General features: G+C 45.2%; 1 protein-coding gene across 3 annotated transcripts; it reads left to right on the plus strand.

Annotated features, from left to right (window-relative positions):
* On the plus strand, window positions 1-27,313 carry LOC408852 (protein similar). 3 transcript variants are annotated; one of them, XM_026440936.1, is made up of 14 exons: window positions 1-406; window positions 5,732-5,919; window positions 6,046-6,194; window positions 6,315-6,500; window positions 6,638-6,873; window positions 6,954-7,060; window positions 8,043-8,190; window positions 21,672-22,170; window positions 22,254-22,488; window positions 22,697-23,046; window positions 23,125-23,366; window positions 23,445-23,590; window positions 23,753-24,294; window positions 26,383-27,301. In XM_026440936.1, the coding sequence occupies exons 1-14, from the start codon at window positions 363-365 to the stop codon at window positions 26,725-26,727; spliced, it is 3,417 nt and encodes a 1,138-aa protein (XP_026296721.1). In that variant the 5' UTR covers window positions 1-362; the 3' UTR covers window positions 26,728-27,301. The 3 variants fall into 3 exon arrangements, with proteins under 3 accessions (XP_026296721.1, XP_016767676.2, XP_016767675.2); XM_016912186.2 differs by lacking the exon at window positions 1-406 and adding an exon at window positions 3,974-4,878 and having other exon boundaries at window positions 26,383-27,313; XM_016912187.2 differs by lacking the exons at window positions 1-406; window positions 23,753-24,294 and adding an exon at window positions 3,379-4,878 and having other exon boundaries at window positions 26,383-27,313.
* The last annotated feature ends 279 nt before the right edge of the window (window positions 27,314-27,592 follow it).

A 27,592-nucleotide genomic window follows, 5' to 3' on the forward strand; every position in this document is an offset into this window, starting at 1 on the left:
GCGGTCGTTTACCACCACCACTGTTGTAACGAGTCACTACTACTACTAGCTTCACCATCGTCATCGTCATCGCCATCACACCATGAGTTTGGCGTTCGTCGATCGTTTCGTACGTGTAGAAGAATGATGTGTTTTCGTTTCATAACGTTAAGTGAGTGAAGAACGTATGTTGGTGCATCGATTTCGATAACGGGAGAATAGGAAGGAGTTAGTACGAACAAAGTACGGAAGAGACAATTGGAACGAAGAATTTCGTGACGAGTGAAGGCGGATTATAAGCTGGATACGTTCCTTGGCAGTGACCGAGAGTATCCTAGTATTGTATCATCCGAAAAAAGTTTCTCTGAAATTTTTGACTTGCCATGGATCATCCGAAAAAAGAGAAGAAACACAAGGAGAAAAGAAGGTGAGTGAATCGCATGAAAATTAAAACTCGATGTACCCGTATGGACATTGCGTTGCTCGAACCTCGAATTTTCATTATTTTCACCAAAAAATTCGGGTATATTGTTAATTATGTCATTCTACCTTGTTTGATCGCATGATTGTTCGTAGACACTGTTTAGATGTTGGAATTGACGAAGACCAAAGACAAATTCAATGTGTTGCGCGCGCGCATGTCGCGTTCTATATGCGTGAGTGAGTGAGTGCGTGCGTGTTTGACGCAATCGCGTTTCCTCCGAACGGTAGTCTCTCTCTCTCTCTCTGTTTCTCTCGGAACTCTTTCTATTCTTCTTACACTCCTGATATTTTCTTCTCCCCACCCTTCTTTACAAGATTACTTATGCCTCTTCTCTCTAATAATCCGATCTCTTTTCATTTGCTCTCCAGCTGCGACTGCATATATGCATCGCGAGCGAAGCTACGAAAGCAAAAAAAGAAGAAAAAAAAGAAAGAAAGGAAGGAAAAAAAATGCGTACTAGAAAATACAATTAAAAAATTATTTGTCAAATCGATTTGAAAGTTGTAAAGATTTACGTAGATTGCCACGTTATATTGGGAAACCCGTAATACCTCGAAAATCCGAGCGGGGATTCATCGATTTCTCTTTTCTTGCGCTCAAATGAAACGCCATTTGAATGAATTTTGCGGTCAAGCAAATCGTCATCATATTTGACATAAAAATTCTTCCAATATCGAATTCTCTCAGAATAATTTCACATTCTTGTTTCAAAGGAAAGTTTTTGTTGTCCTGTGTGCATATTACGTTGTATTATATACCGCGATAAAAAAAGCGAATTACAAAGGATACATAAATACGTATTCAATAACTTTTCGTTTTTATTTTTTCCACGTGTATTCATTCTAACGCAAGCTTCATACGTGTATATATTAGGCTAGACAACGTAATAAAATTATGAAATAAAAAAGCAAAACAAAACAACCTACCATCCTAACCTGAAAAAGTACGGAATTGTCGTAAAAACTTAATACATATATACATACATATATACACGTATATACACGCTTGTAAGGTATCGTACACAATGTCAATACGTATTTTCATAGTTGTAATTTTGAATAAATCGTGAAATTCTCTGGTTTGAAAGGGGGTACACGTGCGGGATAGATAAATTTCTATCGATCGTAAAAATAGTCGCATCGTTTTTTCTCGGAACCATTAAAATTCAGATAAATCAAGAAACGCTCGGCCGTGTCACGCGCCGATCATGTATGTTACTTACTTTCAAGCTTCGTCGCCGCACAATCAAAGTGAACCACATGGAGAGATAAAGCGTTTGGCTGGGTTTGTTTTCACGCTTATTTACATGTAACGCCCGTCTCGTTTTCCATAAAATATTCCACCCTGTATGTTTAGAAACATATACACGTATACACGTGTTATTGACATTTGTTTAACTTCCGAAACGATCGATTAACGGGAGTTTAATGAATAAATTAATTTCGATCGGGGCAACGATCAACGATCCAATTGTTTCTTAACAACCGGCCAGCGTAAAGAGCCAATAGTTATCGTATCTCGATATCGTTGCGAGGGAAACTCGTACGTATAAAATTTGCACGCACAGTGTTGTTTTATATACGTGTATATATATATATATGTATCGATGAACGTGGTTTTTTTTTTATTTTTTTATTACGTGAATCCATAATGACGGTTCGGTTTGTTCGGTTATAGCCCCATTTGGAGGAAAAAAGAGCGGACACACTCTCTCTGCTTCGGGCTAAACGCGTGGATACGTATATTTCTCTCGTCTACCGCGCGATAGGGACACGTACACACAAAAGATGATCCGTGTCCGTTCGATATGTTCGGATGACGGGCGACCTTCTGAAAAACTTTCTTTTTCCAATTAGTCCAATACATTAACAGGTTGTTTATACGTTCGAAGGAACTATCAAATCTCTACTGGTTATTTTTAGTTGAGTTATCCGTTCGATTTAACGTCAACGTCAATTTCGGGAAAAAATTTTTTTACACGCCGGTGCGATGACCTGAATAATCGGTCGAAATTCCTCGAAATCGTTAACAGCAACCAAAAAAAATATCCACGTAGAATATTCTTATATTATTCCTTTCTTTTTCTATCGCATTTATATATAAAAAAATATATATATATTTACACGTGAAATTTTTTTTTTTTCTAATTCTTTTCATTTCCTATAAATCATTTTATTGCAAAGAAGACAGACAAAAAATACAGACAAGTATCTCTGGATAAGATAGAGGCTGTTTGTTGCTCGTTTTCAATCGTTCGTTAACCGGCGATATTTATTTCGATCGGAATGAACGATTATTACGTCCAAAAATTAATTTCCAATACTTCTTTTTTTTATCAAATTTCTCGTTTCGAAGGTATTCGAAAAATGTAATAATTTCTCTGTATCGATTTCGAAGATGGATTATCATTAGCCTCGACCAGCCCTTTCGAAACGTGGAACAAACATTTACCTTCTCGAATATTTTATTCGAATTACTATTTAAATCGGGCAAAGTTATTCAGAATCGTTTCCGCATTCGCTCGCTCGATTATTAGTTCCCTCGATCAAGGCTGATCGCCGTGGCGTATCGGTGATTGGCGCTCGATACCCGATTTCCCCTTCTCTAAACAGATCTATAGATGTATGTACATAGATTCGTGTTGCAAAATCGCGGAGAAATATATATATTTACAAATATCTCTGATTGCGAGAAAATAATAAGCTTGGATCGGTGTATCGGTAATTAAGAAATTATATGGAACAAAAGAAACGTCTCCCATATACATACATACATAGTTTATATTGTATAGTAATTATCTCATTACATAAAAGGGTTCGTTCGATAACGATGGAAAGATTTTTTTTTTCTTTTTTTTTTTGCGCGAGATTTTTCGATAGCGGGAGAAGGGAGAGCAACGTAATTGATTGAAGATTAACCGTGATTCGTCGGGCGAAACGAAATCCTGGAGAGACTGGTCTATCGCGATAGGTAGTATCGTTATCAAGAAGATAGCCATCGTTCTTTCCGAGACAACAAGGTTTTGTGTTCTCTTTCTTGCTCTCTAGTATCGCGCGAACCGTCGAGCCAGCGAAAATTCGATCCGTCGGCGAACCGATTTCTCCAACAGCGCCAGAATGCGAATGTCTCGTGGCGATCCCCGACGGAGTACAGTCGTCTTCCCTCTGGCCACCAAGTCTTTCGAACGAGCCTTCTGACGTGCGCGATCGACGACAAAGAGTCGAGGCGAAGGAAGAAAACTGCTCGAGAAAGAAGAGAGGAAAGGATTTGGAGGCCGATCTCTCTCGGCGTAGAGAGAGAAAGAAAGAAAGAAGGAATCGAAGAAAGGAACATCGAGCCTCCACCACTACTACCGTCGATAAAAAAAGAACGCGTGGAGAGAAGGAGGAGTAGCGAGCGAAAGAAAGGAAAAAGAAGGTGCACGAGGAGAGGAGGGGGAAGCAAAATCGGGCCAAAGTTTTATTTCGTCGCGAGCGAGTAACGGGAAGAGGAGGAGAAGGAGGAGGAGGAGGGAGGAGGAGGATCGGGTGGCGCGGCGCCGGCGTTTCGTTGCGCTGCGTAAAAAAAAAAAAGGAAAAAAATCCGGCGAAGGAAGGCCGAGATCGATCGTCGAACGCGCGCGCGTTTCCAAAACCGGTCGGGCCGAAAGAACGCGCGATGATCGCGCCACGTGTCGTGAGGACGGCCGATAACGAAACCGGTCGTTGCACCGAGTGGCCGGCCAAACACTCGTCGTACACCGCCCTCTACGACCAGCCACCTCGAGCCACCCTCCCTTCCTGCCGATTCGCGCGAGCAGCGCCTGTCCTCCAACAACAACCCCCCCCGATTAACCATTACCCCTCCTCCCCCCCTTACGGGCATCAAGCGTCTGGCGGGACGCCGCTGCCTTACCACGCGCCCCTTCCGTGCACGGAGCCACCGTCCACCACCGTCGACCAATCTCAATGCGGCCAGTTTCAGAATGCAGGATGGAGGAATTGCCAATTGGGTCCGATCGACGTCGAGGATCTGGCCCTGTACTTCGAGGACAGATCGCAGATCAATCGCGCGTCCCGGCCATCGATCAACTCGTCGAATTTTCGTCGGCCGCCAAGATCGATCAACAACCCGTCGTATCCGTCGACGAGCGACGGACAGTTGTCGGAATTTCCCTCGAACGTTGCTCGCACGTGCGCCGACGATTGGCCCGACGGCCAATTCTGCGACACCTGTACGCAACAACAGTTCCCCTTTTGCACGGAGGAACGATGGCTCCAATGCCCGGCCAGCGACCGTTGTCCCCTGTACGACGACAACGTCTATCCCTATGGAGGAAACCCGGTTTTGCCACCGTGCGTCTACGAGGATTTCGGCAACGGGTATTGCCGATACTCCGGGTATAACGGGGACGATCAAATTCTCGAGGATTATTTGTAAGTGTATTAATTAGGAGATTATAAGAAGAAAGAGAAAAAAGTTTTATTATTATCTTGGAGAATTTAACGAGCAAGAAGAAGGGCGAGGAAGAGCGTAATTCGCTGGTACTGTAAGGTTTCTTCGATCGAGGATTTAATTTCTTTTTATTTATTTAAAATCGCATTAAAATATTAAGTTTCCACGACGAACGACACAATTATCGAGGAGGAGATATATATTTCGAGCTCGGTCGATAAGAATTCGATCGGGATTTCGTAGGGAAGAGGAAACTTTCCGGTTTTCCTGGTAAAAATATTTTCAAGAAGTGGAGAAAAGAGCAGTGTTCGAAGGTCGTTTCGTTCGAGGGAGATAAGCATTCGAGATAGTCGAGACGTGACAACACGTATTTGATGTAAATCTCACCTTTTGCCCGATATTTACGCCATTCTATTTATATATGTATGTGTATATATATATATATATATATATATATATATTATATATCTTGTTGTAGCAATTATAACGTCACAACATTTTAAACAGGGACCAGATAGCAAAACGTCGAACCACTCGAAATAGAATGCAATTTTGCGATCGAGCGTCGAGAAATAATTCTTTCAGGGTCGCGACTTTTACCTACCTACTGGCATGATCGTTGTTTTTATAGCTTCACAGTTATTCAATCGTGTCGCGTTACGTAATATAGGTGAAAAAAAAATTTACCTACCGAGCAGAATGTCGTTAGAAATATCGCGTAGAGGAAATAGTATCCTGTTACTTAGTTGGCGCAAAAGTTGCGCTTTTAAGTTTAGTTAAATTTTGAAACGTTCGAATCATTTTTTTTTTTCCTCTTCTTCTTTTACATTGCAGGAGCAACGAGAAAAGGAAGGAGAAGTCTCGCGACGCTGCTAGATACCGTCGAAGCAAGGAGACGGACATTTTCACGGATCTGGCCGCCGCTCTTCCCGTAACACCGGAACAGGCAGCTCATTTAGATAAGGCGAGCGTTATGAGGCTTGCCATCGCCTATCTTAAAGTGCGCTCTGTGGTCGACTGTAGTAAGTGTGTTGACGTTAAATAATAATATTCCTTCGATGTCCGATCTCTCGATGTCCCGAAAGAAAACAAACAAAAAACGAAAAAAAAAAAAAAATTCTCATTCGTCGTTAATTATTTTTTTTCAGTTCCAGGCCCGATGACCAAGTCCGAGACGTTGAATCAAATGGACGAATTATTTTCCAAAGCTCTAAATGGATTCATGCTGGTGCTTTCCAGCGATGGAAATATGATCTACCTGTCGGAGAATGTGAGCGATTATCTCGGCATTTCCCAGGTGTGTTTTTTCCCAGTAGAACGAAACAAAAAAAAAAAAAAAATATTTACCAATGATGGAAAGTAGGAATGGACAAGGAGTTTCTTTGTTTAACCAATTCCTTTATTCGACCATTTCCAGATGGATATGATGGGCCAAAGCGTGTACGAGTACAGCCATCCGTGCGATCACGAGGAATTGCGGGAATGCCTGTCCTCGAAACCGCTCGAGAACAGCGAGAAACGTGCTTGCAGTTTTTTCTTACGGCTTAAGTGTACGTTGACCAGCAAAGGAAGGAAGGTCAATCTAAAAAGCGCTTCCTACAAGGTAGAAACTTTTTCAACCATTCGGTTCAAAATCATCGTTTTGTATAAATAAAGGAGGACAAAAGAATTAAGTTCTCGGTTGATTATTATTATGCAATGCCTTCTTTTTCTTTTTTCTCTTTTTTTTGCCCGTAACAGGTGATTCATTGTACCGGTAGATTAACGTATATCCGCGATCCGGTATCGAATTCGTCGGACAACGACGAAACGAGAAATAAAAAGGACGAGGAGGGGAATGAACGGGACACCGGTGCCTCGCTAGTGCTTTTGGGATGTCCCATACCGCATCCTAGCAACATTGAGATACCGTTGGGACGTCACACTTTCCTCTCCAAGCATAGCCTCAGCATGAAGTTCACGTACGCCGACGAAAAGTGAGTACATTTGTAAAATAAAGGATAGAGAAAGAAAATGATTTTTTTCATCCATGAATTATTTTCCATACGTTCTTCAGGTTGGCCGAGTATCTGGGTTGGAACAGCGAAGAGTTAGTGGGACAATCCGTTTTCGAGTTCTATCACGCCCTCGACAATTTGGCTCTGGATAAATCTTTCAAATCACGTGAGTAAAAAGCCAATTGACGGTCATTTGAATATAACGCGTTTGAACGTTATTCACGGCTCGTTCTCTATTTTAGTAACGAGTCTAATCTTTCATTTGCGTGTGCGATATAAACGATTTTTCGCCTCTGTTAATCTCGCAATTCGAAAATTCTTCCTATTTTTTCTTCTTTTCTTTAACGACTCGGAAACTAATAAGGAAAATTTTTTCCCAAGCTCGTCAGGAAATCTGTAAAATCTTGAAACACGTGACCTCGTTTCTCGAGCGGAACCTCTTTCGATCCCTCTTCCTCTCATGTCATTCGTCTAACGCGTGAGAGAGACGCGTGATGGTATCGATCGACGGGTAGCCGCAACGAGAGGGAAAAGAAAGACGAGTTGTAGGCGTTCGGAGGAATTGTGAACGATCTTTATGTCGGGTGAACGACACCATCAAGGGCACAACAATTTATAAGATTTTTCGAAGCAAATATTCCTTTATTTCTCTTTCTTTTTCAATTAATTATACAGTTGCAAATTTTCTTTATAGATCCAATTTTCTCTTTTCTGATCCCAGTTTTTGTACCGTCTCGATACGTGGTCCATTTCGTAATCTCTCTTCCCATCTCTCGATTTACGAGAAGGGAGCAGCTCCTGCGGATCGCGATAAGGGAAGCTTTCGAGGAACCTTTCCAGTCGTCGCACGCATCGTCCTCCGATAAGCTCGATATAAGAATTCAACGATCTCTCTGAAAACTTTAGATAAGAGAAAAATTTCGCTAGAATATCGATAAATGAATACGTATCGTCATCGATGACGATAGTTCGATTAAAATTTCACGCGCGAGAGATTGGTAATTCCTGTACGAATCTTTCGTCATCCAGGATACGTGCGCAGTGGCGATGCGACGGGACGGGTTATAAAGCCCCTCGAAATCGCCGCCGAGCGATTAGAAGAATCTCTCAGCCGCTTGATCGAAATCCGTTCAATCGCGCTGTTTCAGTGTTCAGCAAGGGTCAGTGCGAGACGGTGGCCTACAGATTTCTGGGCAAACGTGGAGGATACGCTTGGGTCGTGACGCAAGCCACTCTAATTCACTGTTCCAAGCAGCAGAAACCGTTGTCCGTCGTCTGTGTGAATTACATTCTAAGGTAGGATCAATCGAGTTTCTTCTTCCTCGTCCGTCCTCCCCCCCCTCTCTGCATGATGCGCGGAGTATCTTCCACTTCCTGCTTGTGCACGTTATAATTGTTGTTACATTGGATTAATCTTGATCTCTCTCGAACGAGAGATGGAAGGTGGAGGGATAAATTTATGCAATAACATAAAACAAATATCGCGAAAGAAAGGAAAGTTGATCGGTTTATTATCACCTGTTTCTCGTTCACCGAACTCTTTTAGCTAAAACGCAAGGTAAGTGCTCTTTTTTTTCTCTTTCTTACGCTTGCATGCAGATCCCTCTTATCGATTCCAGAATCCTCTTGTCTCGTCCTTTCTTCTCCGTCCCTTCGTTTACGGAAGATACTTCTGACCGAGCACCGCCTTTTCCTCGTTTTACGAGAAGGCGGATTTATCTTGCCGAAGTCGGCAAGATTCTTACCCCCATCGAGTCGAATCTCTCCACCCTCCGTTTCGACCTGGAGCACAACTGACGCAACATTTAGCAATGCGGGTGTCTTGCGTCAGATCTCTTCTCGGACATTTGAAACGAACGCGTGTTGAAACGCACGTGCTACGAGTCGCGAGCGAATTCTAGTAGCGCAGTTCCCGCAAATTGCATGTTTTTCCGCGAAACGTAGAATAGTGTTAACGATAATAATTGTGACGCAATTGTGTGTCTGCGAGCTAGCAATGAACTTGTACGAGGATAAGAGGAAAAATTGTAACAAGAAAAAATTATTCGTGGAATTTAGTTAATTTTTGTATATATATATATTTTATCAGATTAGAAAGAATAATTAATATATGGTTGTTGATATATCTCTACTTTTACAAAGAATTTAATTTACGTTCGTGAAAAATAGGAAAAGTATTATAGCGAGCTTGTGAATAATTTATTTACTATTTAAGAAGATGTCGCGTTCGCGAATCCGAGAGTCGCGTTCGAATGGTAAAAACAATTTTGACCAATTATCATCAATCGGTAACACGAAAAAGAGCAGGAGACCTATTTAAACTCTATTTGACCGGTCAAGCAGGCGCGCCGCGGTATTCAGTCATCGGGAAACGAATGAAACGGCTACCGTTTCTTCCATTCTCCCGTCTTCATCCCCGCGGTAATTTCGAGCCGATGCCGTCCCCTCCGTGCCTCTCGTCCCCGCTTCTTGCGTAACACGCGTCCAAAAGGGTCCAACCCTCGAGTAAGAGTAAGCGAGATGATCGTCGTCCACATAAAGAAAAAAAAGATCCCCTCTTTGTCTCCCTTGTCCCTAAAGCAGTTTAGGGATCCTCCTTTAGTTGCCTGCTAGATTCCCTTCTTCGAATTTTCCTTCTGGATCCTTTTTTTCTCTTCTCTTCCTCGAATCTTCCGGATTTAGTTTATTGCTCCCTTACGGGGATCGATTTCGGTTTATCGTCGTGGGGAAAATTCGAAATCGATGCGGTTATAAGGTTGTACGCCGGGCGAGGAAGATAAACGGTATAAGGGTTCTCCCTCCTCCTTCCTCTCTCTCTCTGCCCTCGTCCCTCTCCCCTCCCTCCCTCGTTCCGTGCCGAACAAGATAACTCGACGACGGTTTATTGCATAGATGGTCGGTCGCGGCCAAAACGTTGTGTACGAATCGGAACGTGCCAAATTTTTTTCACGCGCCAACACGCGTTTCGCAACGCGTTAAGCTATCGTAATTATGAAACGTGCGCGGTGTGCCGAGGCTCGACATTTTTTTTTCCCTTCCTTTCTTTTCCAACGAAAGGACGATAGATCGGCTCTCTTTTTTTACGTTTCGTTTCTAAAAGTGGGGCGAGAGTTTCGTTTCCTCTTGTTGGAATGAAAAGGAAGAAAGAAAGGAAGGGTGGAAAGGGCTGGTGAAATTTTCGTACCGTCCTTGGGGATAAAAGAGGGGGAGAAACCGTGCAACGCTTTCCGCTTATCTTGCATCGATTTTCGCGGGCCGAGGTACAAGGTCGGCTCTCTTCTTCTGGCCGAATCCGAAAGATGAAAGTGGTGTCTAAAGTCGGATTTCAATCTCTCGTTCTTCAATTTCTTCGTTTTCCGTTTTATCCTTCGAAGGTTGAAAAGCTTCGAGCTGCGAGTATATATCGGAAAGGCGGAAGATGCGACAGGTAGAAGAAATACGAGGAAGAGATAATGAAGGGAAGAGGAAAAGTGTCAGGCTGAATCGTCAAGCTTTAAATTTCCCATTTATTTCCGAGGTATTAACAACTAGAGATATCAATAACGATTCCGCATCTTTGTGTCGATTTCGAACAATGCGCCAGGCAGTGCGAAAGTGAACGCGAGAGAAATACGACTTTATTTGTATTAATTTACAATTCGAGCCTTCCTCGACAATCTATCTCTCTCTCTCTCTCTCTCGATCTTCTTCTCGCATTTACTTTTCAGTCTGTTCGAATTTTTGTTTTCATTGCCTTGTCCTTCCACACCCTTCCTCCCCATCATACCTCCAAACTTTTAACCTCCAATAATCGTAAAAAGGGGGAGGGAGGGAGAGAGAATAGATCAGGTAGTAATTCGTTGTTCGGGAATAATAATAATAAGAGAGGAGAAGAATGGTGAATTCAGTGGCGGTTGAGAGACAGGCGATATCCCGGCGAGGCGAGCGTGAGTCGAGTGGTGGGGGAAAGAAGGAAAGGAAAGGAAGGAAGAAAGAAAGAAAGAAAGGATGGATTGTTTCGTCCGGTTCCGCGACGAGAGAGTGAAAGCGAAGGGCAAGAGAGGCAGGGGGCCGGACGCGCCTCGCGGCGCTTGCGCGACTTGCGTATTCCCGCGACGGCTCTTCCACCGTTTTAACCGTCGCGTTCCCTCCTTCCCCCTGCCCCTCGTCCCCCTCCGCGGTCGTCGATACTGCTCTTGTTCGCCCAGTGTCAGTTGGCGCGACCCCGAACGAAAGTGAGAGCGGTTCGTGTCGAAGGGGAGAAAGTCGGGCGGCGCGCAAACTCGGTCGCCGCGGCTCTCCCTTCGCCATTCGGCAGGGACGATCCCAACGAACGAAACGAACGCGTTTGTTTCCAATCCGTGAGAATCCGTGAGCCCAGTTATCTCCGGTCGGGACAGAGCGAGAGGAGGTGCGGGAGAAGGCGCTCTCGCTCACCGGCCAACGTAATTTCTCGATCGAATTCTTCTGAATAAGTTGCTCGAGGGAGGGAGGGGGTTGTTGTGCATCGTCGTTTGATACACGGATCGATGCATCCTCGAGGCGGCAGCAGCAGCAGCAGCCTATCGCGCAACCGACGCTTCTCAATGAAAAGCAGTGACGAGTCGAGTTGTTCTCGGGAGGACGAGCGAGCGACCGCTGTGCAGCGGCAAGTCGCTCTTTGTTCCAAGAAGACGTCCGTTTGAATAGAGAAAGCGGAAGTGTCGGGTTCGGTCTTCGTCGATGTATCTTAACGGATATTCCTAAGTGACCGTGAAGAGATTTTTTGAAATTGTAATAGGAAGGAGTAAGTTTTAGGGTTCTGGGTATTATATATTTTGGGATTTAACGGAGGGATTGTTACCGAGGATGGGCCGAGGATCGATCGTAAATGAGCAGAGGACCCGGCGTGTTTTGAGACATTTCTAAGACCGATATTTCGCCTCTTTGTTTCGTTCTCTTTTTTTTTTTTACTTGAAATTTCTCCCGAAGAGTGCGATGTTGACGGAAATCCGGTTCGTTTATCGGTGTTGATAAATCGTTGACAACGCGTTTCATTGAATAGGGAAACGCGACTGTTTGGGAAGGGAAACAAAAGAGTTGAAAGTAATCCTGTTTCGAGGAGGGAATGTGCGTATTGGCGCGCGGGTACACGAGGTCGGGTGGTGGTCACACGATAGCGAGATCAGATCCGTTCCTCCTAACGTTACCGCGCGCGGTATCTTAATGGATATTCGAGTTTCTCGACTCGTCTGTACAAACTCTGTGGGAAGCGAGACTTCCTGTGCCCGGAAACCTGTGTCGGAAAGAATAGGATCTTGGCACGTCCTGACGCGTGGGCACCGTCGAGTCGAATATTAAATAATATAATTCGGTGTAATTTGAATCGATCCGTCCAATCTTTCGATTCGTAACTTTTCCATGATTTTTTAAATCGACGAACGCGATATCGTACGTTCGAATTCTTTTGTGCGTACACTTTAGTCCGTCTGATAATAATAGTCGGTTTTATCAACGAGATAAAATTGACGCAAGCAACGTCTGATGAAAACAAGAGTTTAACTCGTTATAACTTAACCCTTTCGACGTTGAGTATTGTTACACGCGCCATGTGCTCGTTGTTTTGTTCTCGGTCGATAAAAAGGAATTTTTCTTGCTTTTATCTCTCTATTCGACGATCCGTATACCGAGTTCGTGGTTCATTTTTTCTTACTTTTCGATTCTCTCTCTTTCTCTCTCTCTCACGCGCTTCGATCAAAGGGAACATCGCGCGCCTCTTATATCATCCATGCTTAAAATTTCCAAATAGGAAGCTAACAATACGCAACAATATCTTACAAATGTTATGCAATATTTTGTAAGATAAGGTTCACACGGTAAATCAGCGGCGTAGATGTACGCGCGTATCGATCATATTTTCGTCACGTGTTCGCAGCAACCGAATTGGCCAATCCTCTCCTTCTATTCTTCGCCCAATTTTCATATGTAGAATAGAAAACCGTGCCTATCAGCATCGTCACTTTACTTATCAACCTCAATTGCGAAAAATTAAAAATGCACACTTTCATTTTCCCTTCCAAAAAAAAAATTCACACGCATCTCGTGTTCTTCTTTATAATTAATATAACGCACCTGTGTTTGCTCTCCGTATTACGCGCTTAATCATCCTTTCTAAAGAAGAAAAAAATCGATCCAGATAAAGCGACTCTTTCCGCGTGGAAAGATAAATCTTACTGGTAGAAAAAAGAGAAAAAAGAGCCACTGCATCGATAAGTTTTAAAAATCTTTAGGATTTTCGCGGGCAAGGAGGAGGAGGCCGAGATTCTCGCGGTGGCGCGTCACGCGAGCGACCTTGACTGTCAGCCGGCTCGATTGCATAAGGATCGTTTTCAGTGACAATAGGAGTGGCCCCCCCTCCTCCTCGCGATAGATATCGATCCATATCGATCGATCGATACCTATTACTGAAATTGAAGGGGACGATATTTTTTTTCTCTCTCTCTCTTCTTCAATCATCCAAATTGGAGAGAAATTACGTCGTTCGTTCCTCTTAACGGATTTCCGTCGTTCCGTTCCGCCGAGCTATGTCGGTTAACCATAACACCGCTTCGTCGTCGAGAGAGAGAGAGAGAGAAATATTGTCCATGGAGACTCTCTCCTCCCGGCAGCAAATTCGATGATTCGTTCGAGAGGTTGCAATACATCCTGCCGAGTCACGTAAATTTCCATCAATTTCTTATCTAAGAAAGACCTTGTCGCCGCCGATTCACGATCCGTGCACGTTATTGGCCAACCGACGATGGTCACACATAATCGTGTCCGCGCACGGATCCGTATCCGATATCTCGATTCGTCACGAGTCGGCAATAATGAATTCCTCCGGTTGATTTTAAACGGATTCGAGTGTCTCGGTTTCCGTCTTCCGTCTATCCATCCATAAAGAGGATAAGGGAGACGAATTTAAGTTTTTCAAGTTCGTGATTAGAAAATTAAAAAACGAAGAGAGAGAGAGAAAGAGCGACCCATTTCTTATATGACTACTCGTCCCCCCCCTTTTTTCTAACCGCGGTTTAAGCAAGCTGCACAATTGCCGGTAGCTTATATAACCAACGTTCTTCGAGCTTAAACGAATACGGTAAACACGACTACACAGCTCGGTGATAGAGAAACTATTCAAATAAATCTATTCTAGTAGACTAAGCTAACAATGTGTGTATATATTAGAGACAACGTAGACTAGAAAATCTTTCGTAGAGATGGTCTCGAGAGAGGGAGAGAGAGGGAGAAGGCGAGCACTATCTATCTCGCGAGAGAAGCGATGATGACGCGAACGATGAACGAGAGAGCGAGTTCGCTAGCTCGGATTAGCTAGCGCCTCGTGACACACATTTTAGTATTGGCGAACGAGTGACTGATTTCGCGCGTGCCATCCAGAGGAAGGGGATATATTCGTGCGCAGTATTAACGGTCGGGCGTAGCGGCAACAACGGTACGGGCGAGATCGAACGATTGTCGGGGAGGGAGGGGGAAGCGGTCGATTCAAGTTTTAAAAAGTTGATTCGGTCGACTGTCAGTGATTCCGTGTCCGGTTGCGTGCGGTCGATATGCGATCCGTCGCTTCTGCCTTCCTTGGCGTTTCTTCCAATATATTCGTGAACACAATTTTCTTCGATTCTTTTAATCTCTAATAAAATAAATGATTCTTCGAATTTTCTTACGAGAATCGAAAGGGGAAAAAGAGAGAGAGAGAATATTATTAGATATTTTCACTAAGGAAGGCAGAGTTGTTATACGTTTAATAATAGATTGCGTCGCTTTACGGGAAATTGGTCACGGTTGAGCGCACGTGCTCGCGCCTTCGTTCCGAGTTTTTCGACGGGCGAGAGAAAAAGGATTAAGAGGAGATGGCGAGAGGAGGGCGATTCGATTGATACGTGGATCGAGAGCAAGGCCAAAGTGCACCGAAATAGTTGACGGTGGCTCACAAAGGGCTATTAATATTTAATTCGATCCGTGACTCGAATTTTCTCACAGGGACAAACTTGAACGGGATTCGATTGGAAAATTGGCGATTCGTCGGTCAATTCATCGTTCGAACGGATGGAGGATGGTTTCTATTGATCTAGGTCGTTGTTATCTGATGTTATCTGTTACGTACTCGTGTTACCAAATTTTACGAAGAGGAAAGTTTAGATAGACTTTTTTTTTTACGTATATATATATATATATATATATATATATATATATTGATTAATGTGTTTTACAAGGAGCAGCATATTCCGCGTTGCGAAGCTGGATGAGTTTCGATAGGAACCAGGTTACACGCTTAAGGTTCAACACGATTTACGTTATCGTCCGGTTTCCAACACATTGCGCAATACGCATCACCGGCACCGGTTAATATTTTTAACTTTAACGCCGACAGTCCGTCGAGCTTCTTCTAATTTTATAGCCGCATGAAATTTAATAATTTACGATCAACAACCTCGGTGACGGAGAAAAAAACCCTCCCTTTTATTTTAACGACTTCGAGAGATGTCGTATTCGATGATATAACCAGGAGGAATCCTGCTGATCTAGGAAAAAAACCACGCCAATAATGTTGAGAATTTAAAATATCCTTTCGTTGGATCCATTTAGATTTATCCGCCAAATTGGAGCCGCCTTGAATCGTTATTTACCAAAATTATCGGCTTGATATGATTATGATCAACGATAAGTCCCGCGGTGAATTAATAATAATCAGAGCGATTGAACGGATATAAATGTACAGATGGATCGGTATTTAGTCGGACATCGGCGATTGGAATCGCGTGTCGGCGTGTCGAGCGTGCGCGCAAGTTCGACGTCCTCGATTAAGCGTTCTACGCGGGCTGGGTATTTTTAAATTCACTGTGATCGCCGCGATATACGAGACATGCCGAGTGCGTGCTCGAATAAAGTTTCATTTTCTCGCGCGAGAGAAATAGATATAACCCGTCTAATTTGTCTAAAATTCGATCGTCGAGAACGTTGTTAAATCTTTTTAAATTCGATTCTTCTCTGTCGCGAGATTAGAAAAGGAAAGGAGAACGAGAGAAGAGTTTTCGAATAAAAAGGCTCGTTACGATGCGCGTAAAGATAAATACGAGGTAAACATTGACGCGGGCTATGGTCGAAATGACTTTGACGAGCGCTTGGGTAAACACCGAATTCTCGCTGCAATTGGTGGGCACAGATCGATATGATCGTCCTACTTCGTAAAGGGCCGTAAAAGGGGACACCGAGAGCCCTATCCCTAACCTGGATTAGCCTCGCTTTAGAGGAAGCCAATTTCTCCTCTCGTCGTTCCTTTCTCGAAATCGAGGGAAATAAAAGATAACTGGAATTATCCAGGATGTGAAAAATGTAGAGAAGAGTAAAAAAAGAAAAAGAAGTGACACTCTCGCGACGAGAAACATCGAACGTACGCTGCCGCGAAAACGTGGCACAAGAGGAGGACTAGAGTATTTTCGTTTCCACCGAAAAACATCTTGTTCTCTTCCCTCCTCTCCCCCCTCCTCCCCCGGCCTCTTGTTTGTTTGTCTAGGTTACTCCACTCGCCACCCACGTGTTTGTCACAGTTCCTTCGTGACCGATCCATTTTTTTCTTTTTTTTTTTTTTCCTCTCTTTTTCCTCTCGTTCACGCATTTTCCCCCGACAGTTCGACTTTTCGAACGTTTTCCTCCTCGCCTCCTCGATTGCACGATTGGGCAAGAAGAAATCCGGACCAATGGGGAGGCGAGGCGAGTCACAGTTTATCGAAACTGCCGCGGCGTTTCCTTCCTCTTTCTCTCTCACCGTCGCGATCTCGCATCGAACATTTCGTAACGAAGTAACGTTTATCTTCGCTTCGTTCGGGTAGATAATCTGTCGCGCGCGGTATTACACCCGCGTTTCACGTCGCGCCTCACCGCGCCTCGCCATGCCCGACCACGCTGCTGCGGCAAAAAACACACTTTTTTTCGCGGCAGTCGTTCTCGGCCGCTCGTCTCTCCATCAACCGTGTTTACCAGCATCGTGTTTCGCACCGTCGTTTCTATCCCTTTTGTATTCGACTTTAATAATCGAACGAAAGCGCGAAAGTGTGTATAGATATATATATCATGTATATCAGCTGTTGACTGAAAAGTTTAGATAAGAATCAAGAAGAGATTGGTGAATTAGAAATTGGTGAAGTTTTAAGCGAAAAGAATATATATATATATATAGATATATTCGCGATCGAGGATAGGAATTGATGAACTTTGTGGAAAAGTATGAGATGGTGACACGGGTTCGTTCGAATCTTTTTCGTTTTATTCTCGTTGAAATTGAATATTTGGTTTATATATTTGGTATATAGTGGGAAGAAGATTTGCACGGGGAAAGTCACGCGATCGGCCCGTTTTAATAAAATTGCACGATGAAACGGGTAGGCAATCGGTAACATCGGTGACGCGAACGATTTTCATTATTATTCGCGCGTCAATAAGTCTGTTGCGTTCGTTTTCTCATTACTTACAATCTCTTTCTTTTTCACGATTTAACGTTTTATCGTTTTTAATAAATGTCGCCGCTAACGTGACCTTCTTTTTTTTTTTTTCCTTTTCCTTTTTTTGCACACCTAGCACAAAGAAACACGCGTGATAAATATTCAAACGCAATTGAAATCTACGTGCAATCCTGTACATTCCGATACGCGCTTCGTTGTTTATTTATCTCGTATTGGGAGCGTAATTGGGAGTGAAAACGAGAGAATAACGTTGCGTGAAATTGTCTACAAATGTCTCTCGCGGTTGATTTATGCATATAGATTCGGCATCGAGTCTATCGTCCGCTACTTTACATCCACGTTTAATTACACGTTTTCTTAATAATCATCTCTCTCGAAAAAAAAAAAGTCTTCTTAAAATATTTCGACTCGTATCCCTTCGATACCACCGTGTATAGCTACATATTTTTCATTCGGTTAGATTACACGCTTGTAACGTTTATCGAAAACACAGAAGATAACCTATTGTATTATCATGTTGGACAGGTAATTTACACAGGTTGTTAAAAGAAGAAGAAAAATTGTATGCAAAATATGCGATCCTCGTATTATTATTATTAGCTATTTCATATTCGTCGTTGTTCAATAGTTCATAAAAACCGATCGGCGTGATCGCTCCTCGTCTGCCAGTTATCGGTCAGATATCGCGAGCATCGTCGTACGATTATGTCACGCAACAGAGAGAGCGAGCGAGCGAGCGAGCGAACGAGAGAGAGAGAGAGAGAGAGAGAGAGAGCGACGGAAGAAGAGGTGAGGGAACGATCGAAAGACGAGCACGGCGGCGAAATCGCGGATCGAATATGGGTGAATGGAGAGAGAGTGTGGCTGGTCGCGGCGACGCACACGGTCGCCGCGGCAAGCGCAGAGCGCGCGATCCTCGAGCAAGCGAGCGAGCGAGCGAGCGAGCGAGCGAGCGACGGACGAACGAAGCCAGTGCGAGTGCAACGTTTCTCCCGCTAGTGTCAGTGCCAGTGCCAATCGTGCGCCATTCCTACCGTTTGCCGGAAGACGAGAGCGTTCAGAGATCGCGTGCCTCTCCCCCCTCCCTTCCTTTTTTTCCACTCGTCTCCACACGCGTTTCGAACGGTTACGATGATCGTTTGACGGTCGAGGACCAACCACTGGATTCGACGAAGGGACTAATATATCGAGCGAATATTTTATATGTATATATATATGTGTATATATATATATATAGGTATCGATCGAACCTGTTTTTCCTGGCCAAAAAGTGTTGTCGGGACGATGGATATTTAGGAAAACGTCAAAACTTGTGAACGAGACGGTTAAGGTTGAAAACTTGTACACTTTGTACGCGCTATTACATCCTTTTCTCTCGGTCGTTGGTGGACAAATGTTTGCTGCGTGAATAGACGCGGAGACGAGACGAAACGCGAGAGAGAGAATGACGCGAGTCCACGGATCGTACGATCGATCAATTTTCAACTAGGGAGGGTAGCTAGCTCTGGTAGGCAACAAGCAGCAGCGTGGCTTGTATCGTTACATAACTTCGACGCACTACTCGGTTATTCGAACGGCGAAACCACTGACAAACACACGTACGCGCACCACGGCGGGTTGGAGGAGGGGGGACGTGTAATTTTCTTCCCATGCTCGCGAAACCGGACACTACCGCACCACTAGTTTTTTTTCCACTTCGTAACGACCCCTCCCCTCCCTCCCTCCCCTCCCCTCGCCCACCTTCTCCGCTACGTAAACAAGTCGCGTTTCCTTCTTTAATCGCCCTAACGATTTTTCGACCGTGGACGTCAGGAAGAGAGGCTCGGTTTCTTGTATCTCGGCCAAAAATGTCTTTCTCTCTCTCTCTCTCTCTCGGCATCGTCGTGCGCTCGAGAAACGTCATTCTCGCGCGGGGACTATTACAGGAAGTTGTGTGTCGCGTTGTTTGTTTCCGTTTCAAGGGCGAAGGATCGCGGACTCGCCTCGAGGTTTTTCGTTTCGTTTCGTTTCGTTTCGTTTCGATCGGTGCCAAGCGGTGACGAGAAGAAGAAGAAGAAGGCGGCGGCGGCGGCGGCGGCCTCCCTTTTTCTCAGGGCAAGGAGGAGGCCCCCGAGAACGAGGCAAAGGCCGCCCAAGAAGAACGCGTGTCGACTGTGATTCGTGCCAAAATCGTTGGGAAACTCGCGCAACTCTCGCTCTCCGCTCTCCGCTCTCCTCTTTCGTTTCGACTCGTTTCGCGGATCCTCTCCCTCCCCGTTATCGACGCGGTGGATAAATCGAAAAGGAAAAAGAAAAAGGAGGAGGAGGAGGAGGAGACGACGTGGAAGATCGTCGTGAGACGTGGGCAGGAAATTTTGGGGGAGGAGGACGGAAGAATAGGCGGAAGAATGGGAAAACGAGCAGCAAGGGAGGGGGGTTACCAGATGGGCAGATCGGCGGAAAGAGGGGATTGATCCCACGTGCTCGATTGCACAAGTAACCCGGCGGTCGGCCGTCACTCTATTTTTAACAATACCGGCCGCATATTTAACTCGCACCTAACTCAACCTAATCTCTCTCTCTCTCTCTCTCTCTTTCCTTCCTTCCTTCCTCTACGCGATTCGATTTCGTCGTTTCGATTCCCTTTTCTCCCTTATCTTCTTTCTTCTTTTATAATATCAATCCCGCTGATTCGCTCTCGCTCAATTATCGATCGACAATTTTGGATAGATAGAGAAAGAGAGAAGCGACCTCTCCCTTCCTCCCCGTTTCTCCTCCCCCTTCCTCGGAGGTATCGCGGGTCGACAACACGTTGTCGCGAGGCGTACGAGGTCGCGCCGTTTATTTTCCTACTTGAGCGGCTCGGCAGAATTCATCCCGCTCGCCAACAACACTCGAAGAAGAAACGGTCGAAGACGAACGACCGGTGGCCCAACTAAAAATAAGTCCCGCGTTTTTTATCGTGCTACTACGCGCCGTTATGCAAGCCGATTCGCGAACTCGCGCCCGCTCGAGGTGAAGTATCAGGAGAGGAGGAGGACCGAGCCGAGTTCGAGGAGGTTCTCCTCTTTTTTCCCACTCAAACTTGCCGAGTTCGATCGATCGAGATTCTCGCTCGTGATTCGTAAGCCACGAGGCGGCTGCGACCAAGCTCCTGCTTGTTCCACGTTTGGGGTCCCGCTGGTCAATTTGCGACAATTACCGAGCCGTTGCGACTGGTTAAAGTTAGTTAGTGGCTCGCCTCGGCTCTACACGACTACGCGCTAAAGCTAAGCGCGAATATCATCGGACTTCTCTCTCGCCGTTTTCGCGCTTCCTCTCTCTCTCTCTTTTTCTTTCACTTTCGTTTTAAACTCGCGTGTCCCGCGCGCGCAAGTTTTTATCGGAAATTGCGTTTTCCATCCGTCTGTACAATTTCTTTCCTTTTTATATGAATATTGTACCGCGTTATTCGATAAATCCGTGACGAATGATGCAAGAGTTTTCGTCCCGCTGAAAATTTATTATTCGGTGGCCCTGTTCACCGATTACGCCTCGTTCACGAGATTCGATGGGCCGCTTAACCTTCGCGATAACCCATATTCGAAACATCGAACGACACTCGGTCCAGAGATCGGCTCGCGATCGATCCACCAATTTTTAAACTTTCGTTTATTTACGTAAGGAAGATCGATTTAAGAAATAAACGATTCGGATATTTTGGCGGACGGTTTAACCGCTCTTTGGATTAGGCGATAAATAAACGTGGTCGAGAAAGGCCGTAAAATGTGACCGTGGTAATGGCAAGCCCGAGCTAGCCGACCTCGATCCAGTGCCAGTCATTCGACGACCGATGCTCGAGGATCGGGAGGGAGAATTTTCATTGAGGGAACTCGATCGGGGAGGAAACTAGTTTCGTTGCTCCCAAACGGCCAACGAGCGTGCAACGCCGATCGAACGGCGCGTAATAATTGTTACGTAAGGAAGAGAGAGGGGAGAGGGAGAGAATCGCGAGTTAAAAAACCGTGGCCACATGGCCGTTGGTTCGCTCTCGAGGGTCAGGACCCGCGCGAACGCGCGAGAGGGGGGCAGGTTTAAAGTAGGCCGTCCAAGATGCGAGCTCCGTCTCAGTCGTCCATTCAACCTGTTCGCGATACCGCTACGTACACGTACGCCGGCCAACCATCTTACACCACGAAACTTCCTCCTCCTCCTTCTTCTTCTTCCTTTGCAACGATTCCAATTTTTTCCCCTCGAATCCCTCGATTTCTTTGGACGATCCTCTTCGGAGAGAGAAAGAGAAAGGGGGGACGACCAGTTTCCACCAGGTAGGATTTCTGGTTTCAGCGGTGTGGAACGCGAGGATGAGGTGTACAGCGCGCGTCAGCTCGCAGCACGTGACACCGAGAAGGCCGTGAAGCCGGAGCAGCCGGCCGATCCCATCCTCGTCGAGCCTCTGCTCACGACCAAGCTTCGTCTCCGCGTCCAAGTGAACAATAATAACAATAACAATAATAATAACAACAAGAGTAACAAGAGTAACCTGGAGGAAGCTACGTTGGACGGAAACGAGGAACGGTTCTCCCTGCAACCGGAAGTCGATTCGTTGGATCGCGCGAAACCGTTGACGGTGACGAGCTCGACTTTCCGCGCGGCGGACAACAAGCCGAGGAGGGCGCAGGACGGCTCGCGGAAGGATAACACCTTCCCGAGACCGGTCCAATCTACGTCGGAGAAATCGTTCGCCGGTGTCCAAGCGTTGAAACAATCCCTCGAGGAGTCGATCAAGGAGAACAACGAGCCGAGAAAGAAGCAGCAGTGTCGCCGTGCTCCGTTCGAGTTCCAGGTAAATAAATATATTAATAAGTATATAAATAGTATATAAATAGTTTTTGGGAGTGGAAGTAATTTTCATGAATGATGTTTTAGGGTAAACCAGCGCTGGAATACGATCCGGAGACCGCTGTTCGCCAGGACAGACCGCACGTGGTTACCAGACACTTGTTCGCATCCATTGCCACTCAGCAGCAGCAGCAGCAGCAGGAACAGCAGATCACTTGCAGGCCACCGCCGCAAACAGCGACTGCGAGTATCTTCGCACCTCGCACCGAGGACATGAACAAAGGCTTCTTGACTTTCAGCGAGGATCATCCAGGCCTTACCAGTGGGTGTCTCCTTTTTTCCTCCTCCAAACAAACACTCTTTCTCTTTTCTCTAACAATGTCTCGAGTTTAATAATTTCCCTTTCGAAAGAAAAACGTACGACTCCCCTCTCCCTCTCCTTTCTTCTATTATTCTTCTATTACTCCTTTCTTCTATTCTTCTATTATATATGGAAGGGTCGGTTTCTCGCACGGTGGAAAATGTTGCAGTGCTGAAGGACGAGCCGGAGGATCTGACGCATCTGGCGCCAACACCTGGCGACGTGTGCGTCCCCCTCGAGGACACGCCTTTCCTCTCGGAGATGCTCGACGAGTTTATCCTGAGCAGCGACAACTATTGCCCCCTGCTCAGCCCGGGCGGGCCGTTGGCCCCCGAGTTGCGGTCCACGGATTTCGGCGACCCCCTCAAGGACGCCGAGTTGGCCGACACCCCGAGAGGCAAGGATCTCGGGGAGTCGTTGGCCGACAGCGACCCGTTCATGTACGGCGACTCGCCGAGCAGCCCTTGCAGCATCGATCCGAGCGCCGTCTCGCCGCAGCTCGCCAACAAGTATCGTCGAGTGAGTCGTCGATCGAGATTTCGAATCTTTTCTCTTCTATCTCTTTCTTTCTTTCCCCGAACTCTCTCGCTTTTCCAGAGCCCGGAGAGAAGCATAGACTCGTTGGGCAGCCCGACGGGCGGAAGCGGTGCCGACGGTTTGTCCGAGGACGAGATGTTGATGCTTGGGCTGAACGACAGCATGGCCGACGACGAGCTGGAGTTGAGGGCCCCGTACATACCGATGTCGGATCAGGACGAGGCGTTGGATCTGCTCATCAGCAACGATATGGTGATGTGGAGCCCGCCACAGACCACGGATCAGAAGAACGGTTTGAAATGGTACGGGGGAAAGATTGATACACGAAGAAAAAAGGTTCTTTTGTTTCTGAAAACGTTGCGCGATTCGTAATCTCGTAGGATGTTGGCGGAGAAGGAGCAACGAACGTCGGATTCCAGTTTGGCGCAACTGTTGAAAACGGATCAGGTCGTCTCGAGAAAGTACAACGACCACGGTGGGGGTTTGGTGAATCCGGTCCAAGTTCTCGGCCAGATCCCTAGAAAAAGTGAGTGAGGTTCGAAGCCTCTTTTCTTTTCTTTTTTTTTTTTTTTTATATCTTTATTTCCTTTGCGGAGAGACAGGTTTGGACAGATTTTATGACAGGTGCGTTATTAATAATTAAAAAGATCCGCGACTGATGATCCTCTCTTGTTGTGTCCTCTCTCAGATATAAATCTAGATAACTGCCATTGGTCCTCCAAAGTGGACAGACCAACGAAGCGTATTCACACTGCCTCGATAGACGTAGGGAACGACAATAAACGTATCAAGTGCGACGAGTCGACGAAACGCAGCTGCCATCTGGAGGATCATCTGTTGACCAAACAACAGCAACCGTCTTCGAGGAAATGCTCGTCGAACGGCAACAACAGTCAACTGCTGCGCCGCCTGGTGTCGCATCAAAACTCTCCGCGAAATAATAACAATTTCGCGAACGAGTCGTTCGAGGGGACTGCGAACGGTCGGCAGAGCGCGAGTAGGATAGACTCGGAGCTGGACGCGGCGCAGGACGGGGAAGGAGACGGGGGCGGCGGCGACGGGGGCGACGGCGGCGGAAGGATGGAGGAGGGGAGGAAGGAGAGCGGAGGAAGGTGTGGCCGGAACGGCAGCAGCGCCGCGGAGAGCGGCGCAGATACGATCGGTCAGATGCCGCAGCGGAATCCAGCGTGCAACAGCGTGCTAATGAATCTCCTGGTATCCGGCTGCGATGTGAGTGCGGGATACGTTTGCTTCGCGAAGCCCTCGAAGAGCATAGCGAGCACGTGAACCGGTCCCTCGATCGTTTCATTTTATTTCTCGATGAAAATGTCTCTTGCCAATTCTTGGAACGTTTTCGTCTCGCGAGAATCGCGTTCGAAACCGCAAACGAAACCCGGTGTTGGCCGCCCACAATTTTTGCCGATCAAGCTCGATTAAAACGATTCGCGAGTCGCGATTAAATCCGACCGTCCACCGATCTCACCAACGTCTTCTTCTTCTTCCGTGTTTTGATCGTTGATCCTTTCTTCTTTTCTTTTTTTTTTTTTTTTTCTTTTCAACCGCGATGCCTCGCGCGGAGCAAGTAGTTCTTGAACGGTCGAGAAAGGCCGAATCGAAAAAGGATCGACTTACGGAGTTTAGCAGTTCTCTAGAACACGATATCCTCGAAACGCGTTCATATTTCGCAATGCGGACAACGATGGATTTTACACGAGTTTTCTAGGAAAGTACGTTATTCGAGTAGAGTCGTAATATTATGGTTACGCAGAGAGAAAGAGAGAGAGAGAGTGAGAGTGAGAGCGAGAGAGAGATCGAGCGAACGAGGGATCCAAGAGCGAGAGAAGAGTTTCAAGAGAGTATTTTATTATAGTAGAGAGAGTATTCGAGGCGACGAAAAGTACAAAAAAAAAAAAAAAGAAAGAAAGAGATATATACACGGCGAGGCACGTACGGAGATAGATAGATAGATAGAGAAAATAGATACTCGATGATAATAATCATTTTAAGAAGTGTAGGAGAAATGTTGTTCTCAGGCGATGTAAAATTCGCTCGATCGTAAAAGCTGTTTAATAAGAGTCACGTTATGTATATTCTACTTCAAAGTATATGAAAATTGTTGATTTGAAGAATTTGTCCAAATACATTGAACATTGAACATCGAATCATCTGAACTGCTGCGTTTCGTTTCCTCCTTTCTCATCCCTCCACCGCTCCAACCGCCCTCCCATTTTGTTGCGAACAAAAGGGGAAAAGGGATGATCGCGACGCCTCTCCACGATCCTCCCTTTCGATCATCCTTATACGGTGCACGCTGCTGAAAACCACTTGTTGATATGATTACGATACGGCGAGAGAACACGTGCCGGCGAATAATCTTTCTCTTGCCGTTGAATAAGTAACGAGGAAGCAATCGATCGTTATAAATATAGCGTTGGATTGTATTATAAATAATATTCTTTTCTTCCTCTTCCTTTTTCTTCTCCTCTCTTTCACATTTTGTAAAAGAAAAAAATAGTGGTAATAAAATATTGGAGATTATTCTCAAAGATCTTGTTGGATCGATTGCCTTCCGTTTTAATTACACGAGTGAATTACTTTTCATGTATCGCGAAATAACCGTTTCTTTAATTCGAATAAACGGATAAGAAATGGTAGTTTTATATTTTTTTTACATCTCGTTTATGATTTAATATATATACATATACCAATTATTATTATTATACTAAAAATAATTCGCGCTCGAGTTTGTATCTCGAAATAACCGTTTCCCCTAAAACTGTTAAATCTTAAAGCGATGATTGCGCAAATAGAGGACGCTCGAAGAAAAATATAACATCTTGACAAAATTGACGAGTCTCTCGCATTTAAAAGAATAAATAGCCTCCCAATTTTCCTCGTCTTTCGTAACGAAACGCAGCAGCCCTCGTTCTTCGTCTTGAAAAGTATAGCTCGAAAAAAAGTATATATATATACACACATTCACACATATATATAAACGTGCTCACGTGTGGAGGGCCGAGGTTCGCGATGAATGCGTCATAAACGTCGGCGGTCAGGCTTCGAGCCTATATAAAAAAAGCGGACTGTGTAACGTAAGCGTCATTAACCGTCCATCAAATATTATAACTTCGCCTCGGTATATATCCTTGTGCAATCGGTATTTTACCTCTCTCCTGTCGAGGATCGATTAAAAATAAGTGGACGAGCCACGTTTAATGACGCATCATCGCGAAACAAAGAAAAATAAATAAATAAATAAAATAAAATAAAAAGAAAGAAAGATGATAACGAATTGGAAATATTCTAAAAATTGTTCAGGAGAACTTGATGGAGTCGCGGAACGTGCCCACGATGTACCCGAAAGTAGCCCTGATGTCCCCGCTGTCCGTGAACCTGGACAATCATCAGATGGTGCCCCAGTGCCCTGACTCGAGAGGATCGTCGTCCGGCTCTTCGTCTTACGGCCAACTGAGCCCGGCCGCGAGGAGGCAGATGTCCAGCAACGCGTTCGTAATAAACGGAGGAGGATCGATAGTGTCGTGCCCTTCCTCGCCGATCATGCCGTTCGACGCGTTCGATTACGAGGCGAGCATGTCGGTGAGCGGGTTGCTCCAGGTCGAGCCGGATCTTTTCGGAACACTGCTCGACCGAAGTCTCGTGTAAGAATATATACGATTGTGAAGGATGGAGATATTACAAGTTGCAATAGAGAATAGATGGGTTATGATGATGGGCAAGAAATGAAGATGCCAAAGCGAGAGGCGACTTTTTATTTTTTTTCTATTTTTTTTTTTTTCTCTCTCTCTTTTTAGATGGAGTTTAAAGACAGTTCGGGGTTGTCGTTTCTTTTCTGAATTGAGAATCGTGCGAAAAAGATACATATTGTATATCGATATTTTTTCATTGGTATGTATAATCGTGCGTGGTATAAATTTATCCCGATCCTAGATTTTTCACGCGAAAAGTGCCAATGCATTTTTTAGGGTGTTAGCGTTTAAGGTTATAACGTAGTGTGTAAAGTATAAAGAAAATAAGGAAGGAAGGAAGGAAGGAAAGGTTCTGCTGTCGCTTTATTTCGCGATACACATATATATATACACATATACCTGACATTCGGTTGACTATAATAGAGCATAATTCCTCCTCTGATCCAATAAAGATTTTATGACCACTCCGTCGAGTGAAAAACGAAGATATTCGAGTGGCCGCGTTTCGGATCGATCCGGATTGGATGAAAAAAGAAAAAAAATGGGGATAAGAAAGGGATCATCGATCATCTGTCGACGATTATTAATCGGGGGATTATTGTGTCATTGTTGGAAGCGAGGGAAATAATTAATAAAGATAAGGAGCGGTGGGTGAAGGGGGGAGGGGGAGACGTTTATTCTATCGAGGCCGATTGATGTATATCGGCGATCGATTTCTGACGATCCGTTCGCGATAACGATAATCATGTACACACACACACACACAACACACACATACACGTTTATTGCGAATTCTCATCGTTGTTGTTACTGTTTTTTAT

Source organism: Apis mellifera, linkage group LG5 (genome assembly GCF_003254395.2).
Source record: "Apis mellifera strain DH4 linkage group LG5, Amel_HAv3.1, whole genome shotgun sequence".
Taxonomy (NCBI): Eukaryota; Metazoa; Arthropoda; class Insecta; order Hymenoptera; family Apidae; genus Apis; species Apis mellifera.

Bases quoted from the DNA above. Each gene is read 5' to 3' on its own strand.
- LOC408852 (XM_016912186.2), top strand. From the start codon at position 4,121: ATGATCGCGCCACGTGTCGTGAGGACGGCCGATAACGAAACCGGTCGT. The intron at 7,061-8,042 runs GTGAGTAAAAAG...GCGCTGTTTCAG, and splicing joins GGATAAATCTTTCAAATCAC to TGTTCAGCAAGGGTCAGTGC. The intron at 23,047-23,124 runs GTGAGTCGTCGA...TCGCTTTTCCAG, and splicing joins TCGCCAACAAGTATCGTCGA to AGCCCGGAGAGAAGCATAGA.